The following is a 16,915-nucleotide window of genomic DNA, read 5'->3' on the forward strand; positions in this document are numbered from 1 at the left end:
CAAGATATTATGAAGAACGTTGGGGAAAAAAGCTGCCATTAATATCTATTTATAAGAACAAAAAAATACTGACAATCAATGGCGGTTTTTAGCATATATTTTGTTTAGTTTGGAAGAAGTGTGTAAATGATGAGAGAAAAAATAGTTATTGGGTGAACAATCCCCTTAACGTTAAGTTTAAAATACAATTTAATAAATAAAAAGGTGACACTTTATTTTGATTGTTCATTTGAGTATTAGCAGACTGCTTAATATCTGCTGATACTGCTCCTTCAACAGACATTTAACTATAAGTAACTTTGCAAGTTCAGGTCAACTTAGAGTGCCTTCACACCTAGACTTTTGTTTCGGAACATATGTGCATATCGGCATATGTGAATCCAGCAATCGCACTCGGATCAGTGCCATATCAATCGGTCCGAGATCGCCTGAATGAGGTGGTCTCGGCCTGTTTGAAACGAACTCAGGAGTGAATCGATTGTAGTAAGAAAGCGATACGATCGCTTACGATAGGCATATATACGGCTATATGAAGAGAGAATTATGAGTAGGGTGGGAGGTCATTCCTTCCCATAAATGTGCGTTTCATGTAAAAGCCTATAATAAATAAGCCAACTGCTATGTATGAGAAAGTCTTACCTCTGATTTATACTTGGTTACAATATCTGTGGGTGTCATCATTCAAAATGAAAGCGCAGCTTTTCGCTTATGATGTCTTTATTGCTCATTAACATAAATTAAAATAAGGACGCATGACATCTGAGCGGGACTCTGCAAAATAAACTCTGAAACTCCGACCAATGTGATTAGAGTTTACTTGCACATGATTTATTTTAGCTCATTTGGTCAGTTTAGAAACTTTGCCATGTGAAAGCAAACCGCACCAAGAGCAAAAAGCAACAATGTAACAATTTTAATTCCTGTTTCGAAATCAACTGAAACGATTCACAGGTGTGAAAGCACCCTTACACTAACCCCAACCTCAACTGAACAGTCTACTTATAATCTAACGAGAACTAGTTTGCATGTAGATGCAATGTAACCTAAATTCAATAAACAGACCCTCAAAATAAAGTGTGACCAATAAAACAAACGTTTTGCCAAATTCTTGTGTACATGAAAATGATGTGTGGAACAAAAAAGGCCAAAGAGTCTGTTTACTTTAAAAAATACCTTATTTAATTGGAGTAAATAGTGAAATTTAAGGCCTTGGCTGTTACTGAGCACTTTACGCAAAAGCACATCAACAAGAAATCGAGACGTTTGGCCTTCTGTAATGTGGACGGATGTTAAAGCATCTCTAACGGATCCACATAAACACACACACATGAGTGACAGTAGCACCTCTGTCTGTGCTACACCTGGAATTCTGGTGGTCTTGGCAGAGTGTGTCGTTCATTCACAGTCATCCTCTGCCGTAACAGTACGGTAAAGCTTACAGTGTGGTGTAAATGTTCTCTGTGTGTAGAGGTGTAGCTGCCTGAGGGCGGAGCTCTGCCGGGCTCATTTGTCTCTGCGCAGCACCAGCTCCGTCAATCGAATAAGAGCGTCTCTCTCACTGGACGGACGCAGCCGGCTGATCTGACGAATGGCCTCTTGGCAGTAGTGTTGGGCGAGGTAGTTCGTCTGTTCAACACCGTCACTCTGAGCGAGACACAGAAAATACAAGCTAAGTAAGGGATAATGTACATCCAGACGGTTGTTAACAGAAATTAACACGGCTGTCTGGAATACTCGATTCTGGTCAGTCGCAATAGTCCAAGCAATGTTATTCCCAGATAACAACCGCCATCTGGTTACTGAATAATGTGCAGGTTGGTGTTTACTCCACCAGCTGTTTTTAGTTTTTGACTGCCATCTTGTAACTGAACAATATGTAGGTTAGTGATAATGTGCAGGTTAGTGTATACTAAGGGACAAATTACGTCCAGATGGTTGTTATCGCAGATTATTACTCGGCTGTTTGGAATACTCAATTCTGATTGGTCAATTACTATATTCTAAGGTATGTTATTCCCACATAATAACCACTGAAAAACATAGGCTCATACGCCATCTTATGACTGAATAATGCATAGGTTAGTGTATTTTCAAGCAGATGTTTTTATTTTTTGACTGTTTGGTGCCATCTTGTGACTGAATAATGCACAGGTTAGAGTATACCTCCATTAGATGTTTTAATTTCTGTTAGCTTTACGTTTTGGACTGTTTGGCGCTATCTTGTGACTGAATTTTGTGCAAGTTAGTGAATACTCCTATCAGTTATTTTCATTTCTGTCAGCTTTACGTTTAATTAAATAATTACTTGTCTATTTTCTAATTTAATAAATTGTCATGTTTGCAGATGTTTATAAAATAATATAGTAAAGTACAGTATTCAGTTAATATTCACAGATACGCAGTTAAATGATTATTTTGAACTATCATACAGTAGAATTACTGTAATTACAATTACAATTACAAAACATCTGAAGTAAAGCATCTACTAGCATACTTTAGGCATGATCTGGTCATGTTTTGAGGATATTGACTGTAAAACTGACCTTCAGCACATATTGCCAGGCTCGATCCACATCTCCATCAGAGCTGAAGCGCCTCATGATCATGGAATGAAGCTCTGGAAACTGCAGTAAGGACACAATCAGAGATTATCTTGAAATCCAAAAACTACAGTGTTTTATTTAACGATTATGTCAGTGATGAAGTAAGTCTCCTTTCTGTGACACTGACCTGTTGGCAAGCAAAGAGAACGGGTCCCGTGGCCAAACCCAGCTTCAGGTCAGCGGCCGACGGCTTCCCCAGACAGTTGGCATTGGAGGTGAAGTCCAGAATATCATCCACAAGCTGAAAAACACAGCAGATTTTGAATTATTTAAGATAAAATCATCTATACTACTTGTTTGGGATCATTAAGATTTTAAAAATATTTTTAAAAGAAGCTTTTTCTGTTCACCATAGCCATAAAAAAACATATGGAAATATAGCTGCTGAAGACTAGATCAATTATGGTAAATATCTTGCTTTAATCACAGGAATAACATTCAATTAGGAATTAGAAAACTTTTAGTTTTAATTGCCACAACATTTCACAATTTGACTGTATTTCATATTAAACAAATGTATCCTTGGTAAGTGGAACAGGCCCTCCTTTAAAATTATTTCAAAATCTCACTAATTTCCAGACTTTTGACCAATCAAAATGACAAGTCAAAGGTTGGTAGATAAAGCAGAAAGTCAGAATTTCTATTTGGTGCTTTGAGTATAGAAATGACAGACTGCAGGTAGAACCAGAGGAAAGCTTAACTGAGGAAGTTTCTGTTCTTGTTCATGAATGATTAACTACAGGCACGTGATCAGCTGCATCAAAAGGCCATTGTTAGCTTTGTTATCAAAGATGACTTTATGATGTCTTTTGATAGTGAGGGTAAACTGGAGATTTCTGATGCAACACGCCATACAGTGTACTGCAATGCACTGAAATGGGCTCTACTGTTTAGCTACTGTTTACTTTACTGCCATCTGTTGGTCAACAGGACGCTGTGCACCTAAAAAAGGCTTGATGTAAACTGGTTTTATTATTCATACAAACTAATAAAAAAATATATAAATGTAACCTATTATATAAATTCAACATTTTCCAAAACAGTGATGTGTGCATGCTTTATATATTTTGAAGTCAAATGTATTATGCTCTTTCTCATTGACGTTCACTAGGACGTGGGTTTTTACATGCATAGCAACTTAATTTAGAAATTATATTATAATTATATATTATATACAACTTAAGAATAAAATTATATAACAAAATAACAATATATTTAATAGTGAAAATTATATATAATGAAATACTTTTATAGGCATGAATGATCCTGTAGTACACTGCCTTCAGGATTTAAATATACATGTAATATTTAAACAGAAAGTTCTATATTCTTACTAATAATATACCATCAATTGATTGAGAATAACAAACTGATGATACATTAGTACATCGATTGTAATCACTGGATTAAATGTATTTGTCTTATCTTTTATTCAGAAAATGACGATAGGTCAATATAAATGATTTAATAATTTCTTATTGGAATGTGTGATTTAAAGAAAAGTCTATAAATCTGACAAAACTTTGACAAATTATTAAATTTCTAAGATAAGTATTATTGGAAAAATGGAATATAATAATATATGTTGCAGGAGTTATTACTGTATTATAAATATGCTGTTGTGAATGTTGTGAAGCACATTTGCCTACACAAGTAAAAGACACAGATATAAATAATGGCAAAGTTGTTCAGTGTGAAATATAAAATCCAAAGAGAATTATTCAACCATGAATGGAAACATTACCTGAAATGCAATTCCGACGTTTCGTCCATACTGATATGCGATCTCATGCACCTCAGGGTCAGAGTTCACCAGAATAGACACCTAAGATTGAAATAAAGCAGTGCTGGTGTTGAGCTTCTCTTTTAGCTCTTTCAGCTCCTCTTATTATTGTGAAGACAGAACGTACATACTGCTTTACAGCTGTTCGCAATCAGACTGGCCGTCTTCTTGAAGGTTTTCTCGAGGTAATGCTTGAATCGCTCGTTTTCGTTCTCTTTGGAGCCCAGCTGCATAAACTCACCTGCAAACAATCAAGCCAGAATATTAATAACAGCTCCACTTTATAAAGCGCGTATCATAAATATGAAGTCATATACCTCGCACGAGGTCTTCTATAACTTGTGACAGCACAGAAACCACTGTAGTGTTCCCAATGCGAGCCAATGCCATGGACGCCGCTGACAGAATGAAATCTCCAGCCAGAATAGCCTAAACATTAGAGAGAAAGATGATTAAGTTTTTAATGTTATTAACATGACTTTCATTAGGATTTCAGCACAGTTGTAGCAGAAATGTCTAATTCTTTGACAACAGAAATGAACCTAAAATGAAGCAACTCGACACTACTTGCAAACACTTGCACAAAAAGAAGTCTTTCAGATTGTCTAAATGTATATTCAAAGTCCACAATTCCTTAGCAATGTCTAAACAACTAAAGAATTCACAAGCAGCTTTGTAGAGAAAGTAATACTAGAACCTAATGGATACATCATGTCATTACATGTTTTTTTTTTTTTTTTTTTAACCAGGGGTCCGTTTTTCGTACGTGGATTAATCAACTGGCTGGATTTGAATATTGACGATTTGACATGATCCAAAATCGTTTCGTTCTTCAAAATTCATCCAAGGGTTGTTGTTATAGTAACAGTTCTCAGAGCTCAAACCTGTGTAGAAGCAGGTTCATTTCAAACAGGATTAGATAGGGTCAGTTCAAGCAAAGATAATACTGAAAATATGTACCGAATGCTGATAATTTCTTACAGTAGTTATATACACTTGGGAAAATAGTATATATTTTTATAGTAGCATATATTTTTAACTATATATATATATATATATATATATATATAGTTTTTTTTACAATATATATATATTTACATATATATATATATATAAAGGAAAAAATACATATATTAATAAAATTTATGCAAACTGCACTCCGAAATAAGTTAAAGAATGCCGCCTGGTGGTTCAAAGAAAAATATTATAGATATGAACTTTTTAGATACAAATGAGTACGGCACAATATTAAACTTTTTAAAAAAAGGATAATAATTTATGCAGTCATGCACTTGTTTTAATCACTAATATGCCAGTGATTGACATCTTTACCGATATCAAAATGCTTTTTTGATGCAAAATTAATTAAAACAGTTCCTTACAACGATAAAAAAAACATAAGTAGGCCTATATTATAATAAAGAAAATCTTCTTTCAATGTAGAACTAAATACATTGATATGCAAGGAAATACATGATGAATACTCTTGACACATGAAAGTGTAAAGCCTGCCGCTCACAACAAAGGTGGAAAGTTATTACGTGTCATATTTAACAAACCGTTTACTGCTCATGTGATGTAATTTTGCTCACATGGATAATTGAATATTAATCAGATGATGTCATTACGCTGCTGTGCCGTCAGCCAATCGTTGCACTGCTGGTCATGATTTCGAGGATCGATAGATCGGTCCTTTACAACACATGGTGCGATCTCAGATCAGTTTATCCAGACATTTTAATCCGATTCGCGAACTTGTTTGAAGAACCAAATTAGCCAGAGATCAGTTATCAAGATCAAAAGATCCAGGATCTGCCAAATCATCTTAGATCATTTAAGCGAAGTATGAAGAACAGACTCCTGATGATGCTAATCTGCCTTTTGTTTTGAGTCTCAATTTTACCTGGAAATACTACATTAAATAAAAAAAAAGTAAAAAAAAAAAAAAAATACATGCATATATGATAGCTAATGTTTGTTTGAGAGAGAGTTTGCAATCTGAGAGAAAGTTGTCATTTGTTACTGACCTGAAATTTGCCTATTATTGACCACTGCCTGTTTAAAAACTTGATTAAGCTTTGGAATTCTGGGTCTCCGTCTACACTAATCCAGATTAATTTAAAGACGGCGTTTTAGTCTAAAAACGCCCCATTTCCAAACTATCATTTTTAGTTCTTTCCATCATCATTTGTCATTTGCTTTGAAAAGTATAGGTTAAGTAAAAGAGGACCATTTCATTTTTAGGTTAACTCTCTCTTTAAGCCATTTTAGCTGCAAAAATCTAAAAAATGTATTTGAATAATTTTATTTTTTAATAATTTTATTCATTTGAATTATTTTTTATTTTTTAAATCAAGATGGGATTAATTATTTGTCCCAACACATTTCATAATCAGACACATGACTCACTTTTCTCTCTCCCCACACATTATTAATGGTGTTTTTCCCACGTCTCTTGTCCGAGTCATCAATGACGTCATCATGCACCAGGCTGGCGGTGTGGATCATCTCAGAGATCATAGCGATTGAGCGCTGCGCCGGTAGCAAAACCCTGAGGAGGGCACATGGAGGACTTATAAACACTGATTGATTAATTACATTATCAATACAACACAAACACAGTTCAGAAGCGTTTTCTCACCCCTCTTTATTGCTGTGGACATTACAAGCTCGAGCCATTAAGATCACAATCATTGGTCGAAAAGCTTTTCCCTTCCCGTCAAAGTAATAATCACACAGCGCTTTCAGCTCTGCTTTAGACACCAGCAGCTGCTGAATCAGAAAGATCACAAGGTCTGTTACAACACTTTGTTTTAGCCACCAAATTATAGATTTAGCTTCCATTCAATTCAGTAATAAACTCCCGAATACTGTACAAAAAGGGTTAAATGTTAATTCAATTCATTAAAAAAGCAGACTATGAATAAACCTCAATTTAACAAATTTTTCTAGAGTAATATTATTCACAATGTTGCTATAAAGTAGAAAATACACCAAAATAATAATAATCTGAAGAAATAAAACAGCTTTAAAATATATTTAGTCACAGGTAAAATAAAATAACAAGCACAATATTATTTTCACTACATATAAAATAAATGAAAATTGAGAATTCCCTTTTTACTACATATATAAATAAGTTTCCCAAATAGGAAGTGCCACCCATAATTTCAAATGCAAATTCTGTGTAAAAAGTGCAGTTTTTAATGTAGAAATGGAAAGTAATACAATAACTCATTAAGCAACTGTGGACAAGAAAAATGATTGGTGGTAAAATGCAAAACAAAACCATACAATATTCTTGGTTTACCTGTTTTATGTCATCATATATATTTTGCAAGTCCTTTTGTACGAGTGAGAAAGGATCTTTTAACTTTGCATCACTGTGTAAACTGCAGCTGACTCGGGGCGTTGAGTACAGATATTTACACCTGTGCCTGAAACACACACATGTTAAGACAATTAAACAAACCCATTCTGATTAAGAACAACGTACATTAACAAATGTGTAAGAAAACTAAATACAAATAAGCATGTCTGGATAAATAGATGTATGTCAAAGCTGGTTGACTATATTATGTTGTGAGTCAATTTAACCCCAACAAAAATTTTCAGAATTACTAGTTAACCTGGTATAGTTTAACTAGGTTCAATTAGGTTGATAAATGTTCCTTCAGAGCTTTGAGATGTTGTGGGAGAATGTGTGTAAAAGTAGTCAATAGTCATTTAACAATAGTTCACTGTAATAGCAATTCCATGAATTTCACATTTTAATATGTTTAACAGGGAAAAGACATTTTCACAATATTTGCTACTATTTTTTCGTCTAGAGAAAGTCTAATTTCTTTTAGTTTGACTGAAATTAAAACAGTTTTTCTTTCTTTTTAAATATCAACATTGTTAAATATAGTATATTAATACATATCAAAGTATTAGTGATGCGCGGATGGCGGTTATATCCACGGGCGCTGCGGATAATCCGTGGGTCGGGTAATAAAAAAATACATTATGATTAATTTCGGGTGGATGTAGCGGGACATGGCAGTGGACCAGCGAAAAAGCAAAGAGTGGGCTTTGCAGAATGGGAAGATATGAGACGCCCAAAAATAATGGATGAAGAGCAAGAGTAGCCTACTGTTCAAAGTTTCAGTTAGAGGAGTCATCAGAGGAAAATCTGCTATCCTTTTGGGAGAAACAAGATTGCTTTTTTCCACGACTATGATGCCTTGCTAGAAGAATCTTGTTCTACAACACGCGGTGCGAGCGAACTCTCATTCAGTGCAGCTGGCCGCATTTTGGAGGAGAGGCGGAATCACCTGAATCCAGGCACAGTAAAGGCTGTTCTGTTTTTGCACAGTGTGAAGAAAAAGGCCAAGTAAATACAACATAGTTTCCATTAAGGCTGAAGTGGCACCCTTTCTGTTATGTTGTTCCTGTATCTGTAAAAGCTAAAAAGTCTTACTTTTACTTTCTGTATCTATTTAAAAATGAAGAAAATGTTATCTAAAGTTTTACTATCAGAGATGTGCAGATTAGCTCACCGAGTCTGCTATTAATATTCACATTGACCTATTATCATGCCTAAAACAAAGAATTAAATTATTAAAGCGACGATCGGGTACGGGTTGGGTGCGGATACATAAGTCAGATAAAACTATATGCACGGGTGCATGGCGGGTGGATGATTATTATGAAGCCGCGGATTCGGGTGTCATTTCAGCGGATCCGCGCATCTCTACAAAGTATAGAAAATTTATCAATACTAGCCTCTTAGGTATTAAAAAAAATTAAAGTGTTTATGGCTATTTGCATTAGTATGCTGTTATATAATCATTATATAATAAGTGACATAAAAAAATCTCAAAATGACAATAATTTTGGCTTTATGCAACAGTTTTTATGACAATATATCACACAACAAAAATGGATTATCGTGACAGGCCTACAGTTATAATCCATATCATTAACATACCTTGAAAGAGTCACTGGTTTGTTAAAACTATGTACATGACCCTGCTGAAATAAAACCTGAAACACAAACAAAAAAAAAAAAAAACAGATCATACAGGCTGAATAATGCAGTTTGCATTAAAACAATAATGTAATTAGGACAGAGAGTATCACGGTCAAAATACAAATATGTTTTCAGCATCAGAATATGTAGACTCTTTTCATAAGGGTTCCAGAGTGTCCTGTTTAATTGTTCAAAAACGAAAAAAAAACAAAACTGTATTATCAGTAAATTACCTTCAAAGTACAACAATGTTCACAGTCAAATAAATAGTGCTATAAGTTAATGCTGTTTTGAAGTCAGACTTTATATTTCAGACATATAAATATTTAAATGATCGCAGTAAACTATATAGGAAAGAACTGTTAAGATGAACACATATCCGAACATAAGATCAACTTTACCTTAATCTGGCCATTTACCTCCATATATGTACACATGCTTTAAGTCAAGTCTTCTTGAGCAACATTCTTCTTCTTCAGTGAGTTTCAGTAAACTACAAATCAGCGGAAGTGTCTCTACTCCCGCACACTCCTGACCTTTAACATGAACACTTCATGAAACACTCATGTTGGCTTTACAAACGCGACTGCAATCATCTAACTGAACGCTTTTAACTCTGTTTTAGCGCACGATATGCTGTAAAGAGTCTTAAACCTGACCCATACAAACACAGCAGTGATCTGTCATTCATTTGCACACCGGTGACCTTCATCATCCGTGTGTGCTTCAGTGTGATCGATACCTGTGTGGCGGCGGAAGTAGCAGCTTTTCTTCCTGCTGAAGCCGCTGGAGTGAAAGCTCTTCTGCTGGAAATACAACAATATTGTAGTAATACAGCAGCTCCTGTGCTGCTCCTCCAGCATCGGCTCCACGGCACCGCCATGCTCGCACACACAACCGAGAGCCGCACATGCCCAGTGACGTCAGGTTACGGAACAGCACAGAGCCGCATGACCCGGAAAATACTGTCACGTGACGTGTTGTATAGCTATGGGTGTGCTGCCTTTTTTTTTTTTTTTTTTACAGTTATGAGATCTGTACAATTATTGTCCAGTTAAAAACACCAACAATAATTATGTAAAATATGTGTCACGTTACAAAGAAGTTTTTCTTCTTTCAAATAAAACGTTAATGCTTAAAATGTTACAAATTAAATATATAAGTTAATTACAGCAGTAATACATACATTTATTATATTGCTATTACATTTATTATTTAAAAATTCTATGATTTAAAAATATAATACATACATAAATTCTTTTTTTTTTGGTGTTTATTATTAGTGTTTTTATTATTTTTCAATGAATACGAAATGTTACATTTTAATAATAATAATATTTAACAAAATAAAATAAATAAATGCATTATTAGAGACAGCACAGTGGCGCAGTGGGTAGCACAATCGCCTTACAGCAAGAAGATCGCTGGTTTGAGCCTGGGTCAGTTGGCGTTTCTGTGTGGAGTTTGCATGTTCTCCTCGTGTTGGCGTGGGTTTCCTCTTGGTGGTCCGGTTTCCCCCACAGTGCAAAGACATACGCTACAGGTGAATTGGGTAAGCTAAATCATCCGTAGTGTTTGTGTGTGAATGGATGTGTGTGGCTGTTTCCCAGTGATGGGTTGCAGCTGGAAGGGCATTCGCTGTGTAAAACATTTGCTGGATAAGTTGGGGTTCATTCCGCTGTGGCGACCCCAGAATAATATATGGACGAAAAGAAAATGAATGAATGAATGTATACATTATTATAGTGATTTTTATGAATATTTATTTTAACCATGATTTAAACTAAAACAGCAACTAAAATGTAGTTCAGTGTAACAACGGTTTTCATAACAACAACAACAACAACAACAACAACAATAACAACAACAACAACAACAAAATCCAATATTCAAGGATCACAGTGGAGCTTAAAAGTTGCCAGTTTTTGATAATTTAAGATAGTATGGTCAATTTTGTACAGCCTAATTTAAAAGAGCAGGTAAAAAAAAAGCTATTATTATAAATACAAATATTCAAATATACATATGAAAAAAAGTTCAATAATTCAGTTTTATTAAAGGCTTTATATAATTGATTATTTAAAAAAATAAGTAAATTACCATCTGATAACTGAGATTAAGCTGTGATGGTAATTGTATAAAATCTCTGCATCGTCTATTCTATTAGATCACACAGTTTTGCTGTTGAGTTTAAACCTACCAAAAACCCAAGATAGAGCGGTTGAGTGAAGGTGGTCTGGACTCTGTGGATGAGGCTCATTGTGTCAGAGACGCTGTAGAAGGACAGAGTTCCTGCACTGTGATCCACATACACTCCTATTCTACTGCTGGACAACACTGGGAGAACAGTCTGTTTTCTATTGTGAAAAAAGTGCATGTGGAGGAAGAGCAGTACAACATCCATGAATGATCATTAAGTCCAAACACACACTCAGTGCTGTTTCCCTTCCTCCTGATGCTCTTATGTCACTGCTACATTCACCAGTCCACTCCACTCAATCTCACAGTAGGAGCGTCCACACACACTCTCTCTACACAACACCTGCCACCAAAAATCGAATCTGTCAGGATGATCAGGATACTGCTGGACTGTGTTTGTGTGAGAAACCAGTGTGTTCCTCTCAGACAGAAGGAGTTTTTTATTCACTGTGTTCGGATCCAGAGAGAGCAGACGGGAATCTAAGGAAGAGAAAATACAGAAGTTTGTGTAAAATTTTAATCATTTATTTATTCATTCACAGAGTCAAAGTTTATGTCCAGTTGCTTTCAATTATCAAACTAATTTCTAACCACTAATTTCTTTTGTCTTTGCCATGATGCATGTACTATTTTATGCAGTGTGTGTGTGTGTTTGTGTGTGTGTGTGTGTCTGTGTGTGTTTGAGAAAGAGGGAAAGACAGAGGGAGAGGCTTACTTTGTAAAAAGTCATGTCTGGTTTCAGGGTCTTTATCAACAGTTATTTCAGTGCACTTTACTAAAGAAATAAATATATGATTAAAATATTTTCAGCATACAATAGAATAAAACAGATAACGTTTTTTTCTATAGATGATGAAAAGTAAACCTCATTGCTATAATATCTGTTATTTGCCTCTGTCTGAGATCTTTTCAGTCTCTTGTCTGCAGAAATCCTCCAGTTTGTCCTTCAGTTCAGAAACAGATTTTCCCACATGATCAAGAGAGAGGAGAGAGCTGATAGTGATGCTGGAAACATCTGCAGTTCCAGGAGAGACAGAGAAAGACAGGAAACTCTACAGGAGGAAAATACACAACACATACACAGAAGAGTTTAGCAGAGATTAAACAGATGAAGCTCCACAAATGAAGAAGCAGGAGAGACTTACTGCTTTCACAAATACTCGAGTACCTGAGCTTCAGTACTGCACTTAAATATTATTTTTACTTTACTCAAGTGTAATTCAAACTCACTACTTTTACTTGACAAAATTTGTTAAAATATTTTAAAATTTACATTTATTTACATTATTTATGTACACATGTTTTTAATAAGAATATATTATGTATTTTGTTAATTATATGATCTTATAGTTAGTTATATTCTATTTCCTTTTTTTGTTATTTTCTTCCATGCATGTTGAATACAGGATTTCTCTTGTCTTCACTTCATTAATTTGGTCTTTTTTTACCTTTAGCTGTCTGTAGTGGATTTGATAATTGCTGAATGCACAACAGGGCGAAGCAGTGGTGCAGTAGGTATACTGTCGCCTCACAGCAAGAAGGTCGCTGGGTCGCTGGTTCAATCCTCGGCTCAGTTGGCGTTTCTGTGTGGAGTTTGCATGTTCTCCCTGCATTTGCGTGTTTCCTCCGGGTGCTTTGGTTTCCACCACAGTCCAAAGACATGCGGTACAGGTGAATTGGGTAGGCTAAATTGTCTGTAGTGTATGAGAGTGTGTGAATGTGTGTGTGGATGTTTCCCAGAGATGGGTTGCGGCCGGAAGGGCATCCGCTGCAAAAATACTTGCTGGATAAGTTGGCGGTTCATTCCGCTGGATTAATAAAGGCACTAAGCCGACAAGAAAATGAATGAATGCACAACACTCAACACTCTTTGCAGCTTAGTAATTAGATATGTAATACTAATAATAATATAGTTAGCTCTTGATTTATTTTCATTACATTTTACAAAGTCAAAGAAATGTTTAAATATAAAGTGTTTTGTAAAATGAGCTGTAGATCAATCAAGATGTTCTAATCGAGAATGGTATTATAATTCATATATTGATTAACCAATAGGGGTGTCAGATTATTATTTTTAATGCAAATAATTATGACAGTTATATATCAGCATTTTTTTTTAGAAAAACTGTAATCACCTCAAATAAACAACTAAATTATGAATTATTTTTGCATTCAGAAGAGCCGAACAGGCAACACAAAATTTTCAAATGTTTTAATTTTCACACTTGGAAAATATTAAAAATGACCCTGAAAGAGATCTTTAACTTTATCTTTGCATGTCTTGTGCACTTGTATTGTGTAGTGAAGTGTAGTATGTTTACTAAACATTTTGCTTATGTTCATCTTAAATGAGCATTTTATTTGTCATCTTTGCATAAAAATTTTGTCTTCTTTGCATATGCATTTATTAACTGCTTTGAGAAGATGATTATGTGAAAAAGAATATCCTCTCTTAGTTTTAGCTTTGCTAGGTTACTTAAAATCATATCTAAAGTTAATGATGTGTTACCTGCAGGAACTGTATGTGATCTTGAGTTTGTAAAAACTGCTCCAGCTCAGTGTTTCTCCTCTTCAGATCATCAATCTCCTTCTCCAGTGTCTTCATGAGATCCTCAGCTCGACTCACTGCAGTCTTTTCCTGATCTCTGATCAGCTGTGTGATCTCAGAGCAGCGTCTCTCAATGGAGTGGATGAGTTGAGTAAAGATGCTCTCAGTGTCCTGCACTGCTGCCTGTGCAGAGCGCTGTTAAACACATCACAGTCAGCTCTTACTGCTGCTCACACACTCAACGTGAGTCTCAAACTCTTCCTCTGTCTGTCAGCTGATGTTCTTCATCTCAAACTCACCTTATGAGAGTCCACAGCCTGTCTCAGTTCCTGAAGCTTCTTCTCTCGCTCCTGGATTCTGTCATGATATTGTCTTTGTGTCTCTTTCAGAATATTCTGTTGATAAATGTACAACCTGATATGAGTTTCTACATTCACTGAGGCAAAATAACACATCTACAATTTGAGAAGAGGTGAAACTCCTGCTTACAGCTTTAATCTTGTATTTAATCTGTGTAAACTCATACCTGTTTCTCTGTCCTCTCAGCTGCAGCCGTCACAGTGTCATGGTTTTTGTGTTCATCCATCGTACACAGATAACACACACACTGCTGGTCAGTCCTGCAGTAGATTTTCAGCGGTTCTTCATGTTTTGTTCAGATCATCTCTTGTAGTCGTCCAGTGGCGTCAGTCAGTTTGTGTTTCTTGCTTCTGAAAAATGTCTCATGTTGTTGCAGGTGATGTTGACAGTAAGAGTTCAGACACACTAGACAGGACTTGACAGCTTTCTGTTTTCTTCCGGTACAGATGTCACACTCCACATCTCCAGATCCAGCATAACAGTCTGCAGTTTGGAGTCTTGTTGTCTTCAGTTTCTCCAGCATTTCAGCGAGCATCACATTCTTACCTAAAGCAGGTCTTGGAGTGAATGTCCGTCTGCACTGAGGACAGCTGTAAACTCTCTTCTGATCCTCCAGATTCCAGCAGTCTGTAATGCAGCTCATACAGAAACTGTGTCCACAGGAAATGGTGTGCAAAACAGGTTTGTCCGTTGTTACGGGTGTGACTGTGCACAGTTGAGTGGTCAAGATCACATATAATTGGAGGTAAAAAGAAGTTTGGATAATAATTTAAAATAAAATCAATATTCACTTTGAATAAATGCTGAATACCCTTTATTTGAGATGTAATTAGTGTATGTGTCTTTAAATGTATGACAAAAAACTCTAATGTTTTGTTTTTGTGTTGCAAAAAACAGCATAAGCTGGTTAGGTGCACTGAACCAAGTGAAACTGCTGTGTCTTTCATTCAAAGCATATTTTTATATTTTATTAAGTGAAAAACTATTGTTTCTGAATGTAACCTGTTTTATTCGATTTACCTTATAACAAAAACCCTGTAGGTTAAATGGAAAGCGTTAGTTTTTTCTCAAATTATTATTTTTTTTTACCTTAAACCAGCAATTTTCATGTCATGTGACAACATGAGATCCCTCCTCACTCGACAGGTAGCATTTTGCCATCTGCCATTACTTGAATGAAATGTAAAGTTAGTATGTGGCTGAAGTAAATCTCGTTTCAAGAATTCCCACTTAGATATGCGTAGCATTTATAACAGGTTTGGCATGCCGTCCCAGGAGAGAACCCTGAGCTCAGAGATATTTGAGCCCAAGGCTCCTGCCCAGTCAATAAGCATATCAGGAGATCTGAGATCAGGTAGGTCTCGAGAGCTCCCCCTTGTAAAATGGAGGAAAAGGAGGAGATGGGGTGGAAGTTGGGACTCTTCCAAAAGAAGATAAAGCAGTAGGGAGAAAATGAGCCATTTATAGTAAACTAGGATCACTCTGATTGGATTATTACTGATTACAGATGAGCGGCCAGATGTGTTCAATCATATCACATGCTCCTCTCAAAATTAGTTTATGAAACTTCACTTAGATAAGGTGAGCTTTGAAAATCTTTTTCATCCAATGTTATTAGAGTTTTTGTCCTAAGCATTTGATTAAAAAAAAAACATGTTTCTATTTCAGGCACATCGAGGCTAGAACAACAGTACAGTCAGCCTATAAAGTTACTCAGACAAAGATACCCTCAGGTACTGCTTATGGGCCCTTCAGTTTTCATCTGTTTCTAATGTGAGTTTGATCAACATGTTGAGTGACATTTATTGCCATACTAAAGGCATCACAGATAATTTACCTCAGATCTTTAAAATAAAATGACTAGCAATAGCAAAGCCTAAAATTACATGTTTTAATTATAGTTTAGTCCAAATTACAACTTTACTTTGATTTAAAAATAATCAGTTCAGTTCAACCAAAATAATTCAGTTAATTCTATAAAATAATATTTTACCTTTGAATGAAAGTAATTTGTTTTTCCCTGGGCAGAATAAGTATTGATTAATATTAAATTACACATTTAGTTTCAACCTAAGTTATAACTAAAGTATTTGAGCAATATTAATACATTTAGCTGGAACAAATTACAGTACATTTTTAAAGTATCATTTTCACTGTAAGATTTGATCCATGGTTGCTGGTTTAAGTTACTTGCTGGTCATCAACTGGTTTAAGCTGGTTCTCTGCTGCAGTCAGGACCAGCTTAGAATCAGCACGCAAATGCCATTTTTTGAACAGGTATGTTTAGAGTTTGATGAAGAACCAACTGCAATGTAAATAAAAAAATCAATTTAGCCTATTCCATTCTCTGAGTTACATATTTTACAAGTTTATAACATTGATCTGTCTGTTGTCATTCTGAGCTTCAT

At 35.4% G+C, this 16,915-nt stretch overlaps 2 protein-coding genes and 1 pseudogene across 13 annotated transcripts in view; all 3 read right to left on the reverse strand.

Moving 5' to 3' along the window:
• The window catches only part of gpr158a (G protein-coupled receptor 158a), a 741,191-nt gene that overhangs the window by 250,214 nt on the left and 474,062 nt on the right, over window positions 1-16,915 (reverse strand). The gene's annotated exons all lie outside the window — the stretch shown is intronic.
• On the reverse strand, window positions 1,157-10,335 carry pdss1 (prenyl (decaprenyl) diphosphate synthase, subunit 1). Of its 12 annotated transcripts, none has more exons than XR_012399130.1 (12): window positions 10,143-10,335; window positions 9,820-9,936; window positions 9,359-9,414; window positions 7,697-7,823; window positions 7,028-7,155; window positions 6,796-6,937; window positions 4,704-4,815; window positions 4,514-4,627; window positions 4,348-4,428; window positions 2,731-2,844; window positions 2,544-2,624; window positions 1,157-1,644 (listed from the first exon to the last, which is right to left on the reverse strand). XR_012399130.1 is itself a non-coding variant. In XM_073940370.1 (12 exons), exons 2-12 carry the CDS (start codon window positions 9,835-9,837, stop codon window positions 1,504-1,506), a joined length of 1,110 nt encoding a protein of 369 aa, XP_073796471.1. In that variant the 5' UTR covers window positions 9,838-9,936; window positions 10,143-10,335; the 3' UTR covers window positions 1,157-1,503. The 12 variants fall into 12 exon arrangements, 6 of the variants coding, with proteins under 6 accessions (XP_073796471.1, XP_073796470.1, XP_073796469.1 ...); XR_012399129.1 differs by having other exon boundaries at window positions 7,028-7,158; XR_012399128.1 differs by having other exon boundaries at window positions 9,802-9,936.
• On the reverse strand, window positions 11,467-15,263 carry LOC100535043 (tripartite motif-containing protein 16-like; annotated as a pseudogene).

The sequence above is a fragment of the Danio rerio genome, chromosome 24 (genome assembly GCF_049306965.1).
Source record: "Danio rerio strain Tuebingen ecotype United States chromosome 24, GRCz12tu, whole genome shotgun sequence".
Classification (NCBI taxonomy): Eukaryota; Metazoa; Chordata; class Actinopteri; order Cypriniformes; family Danionidae; genus Danio; species Danio rerio.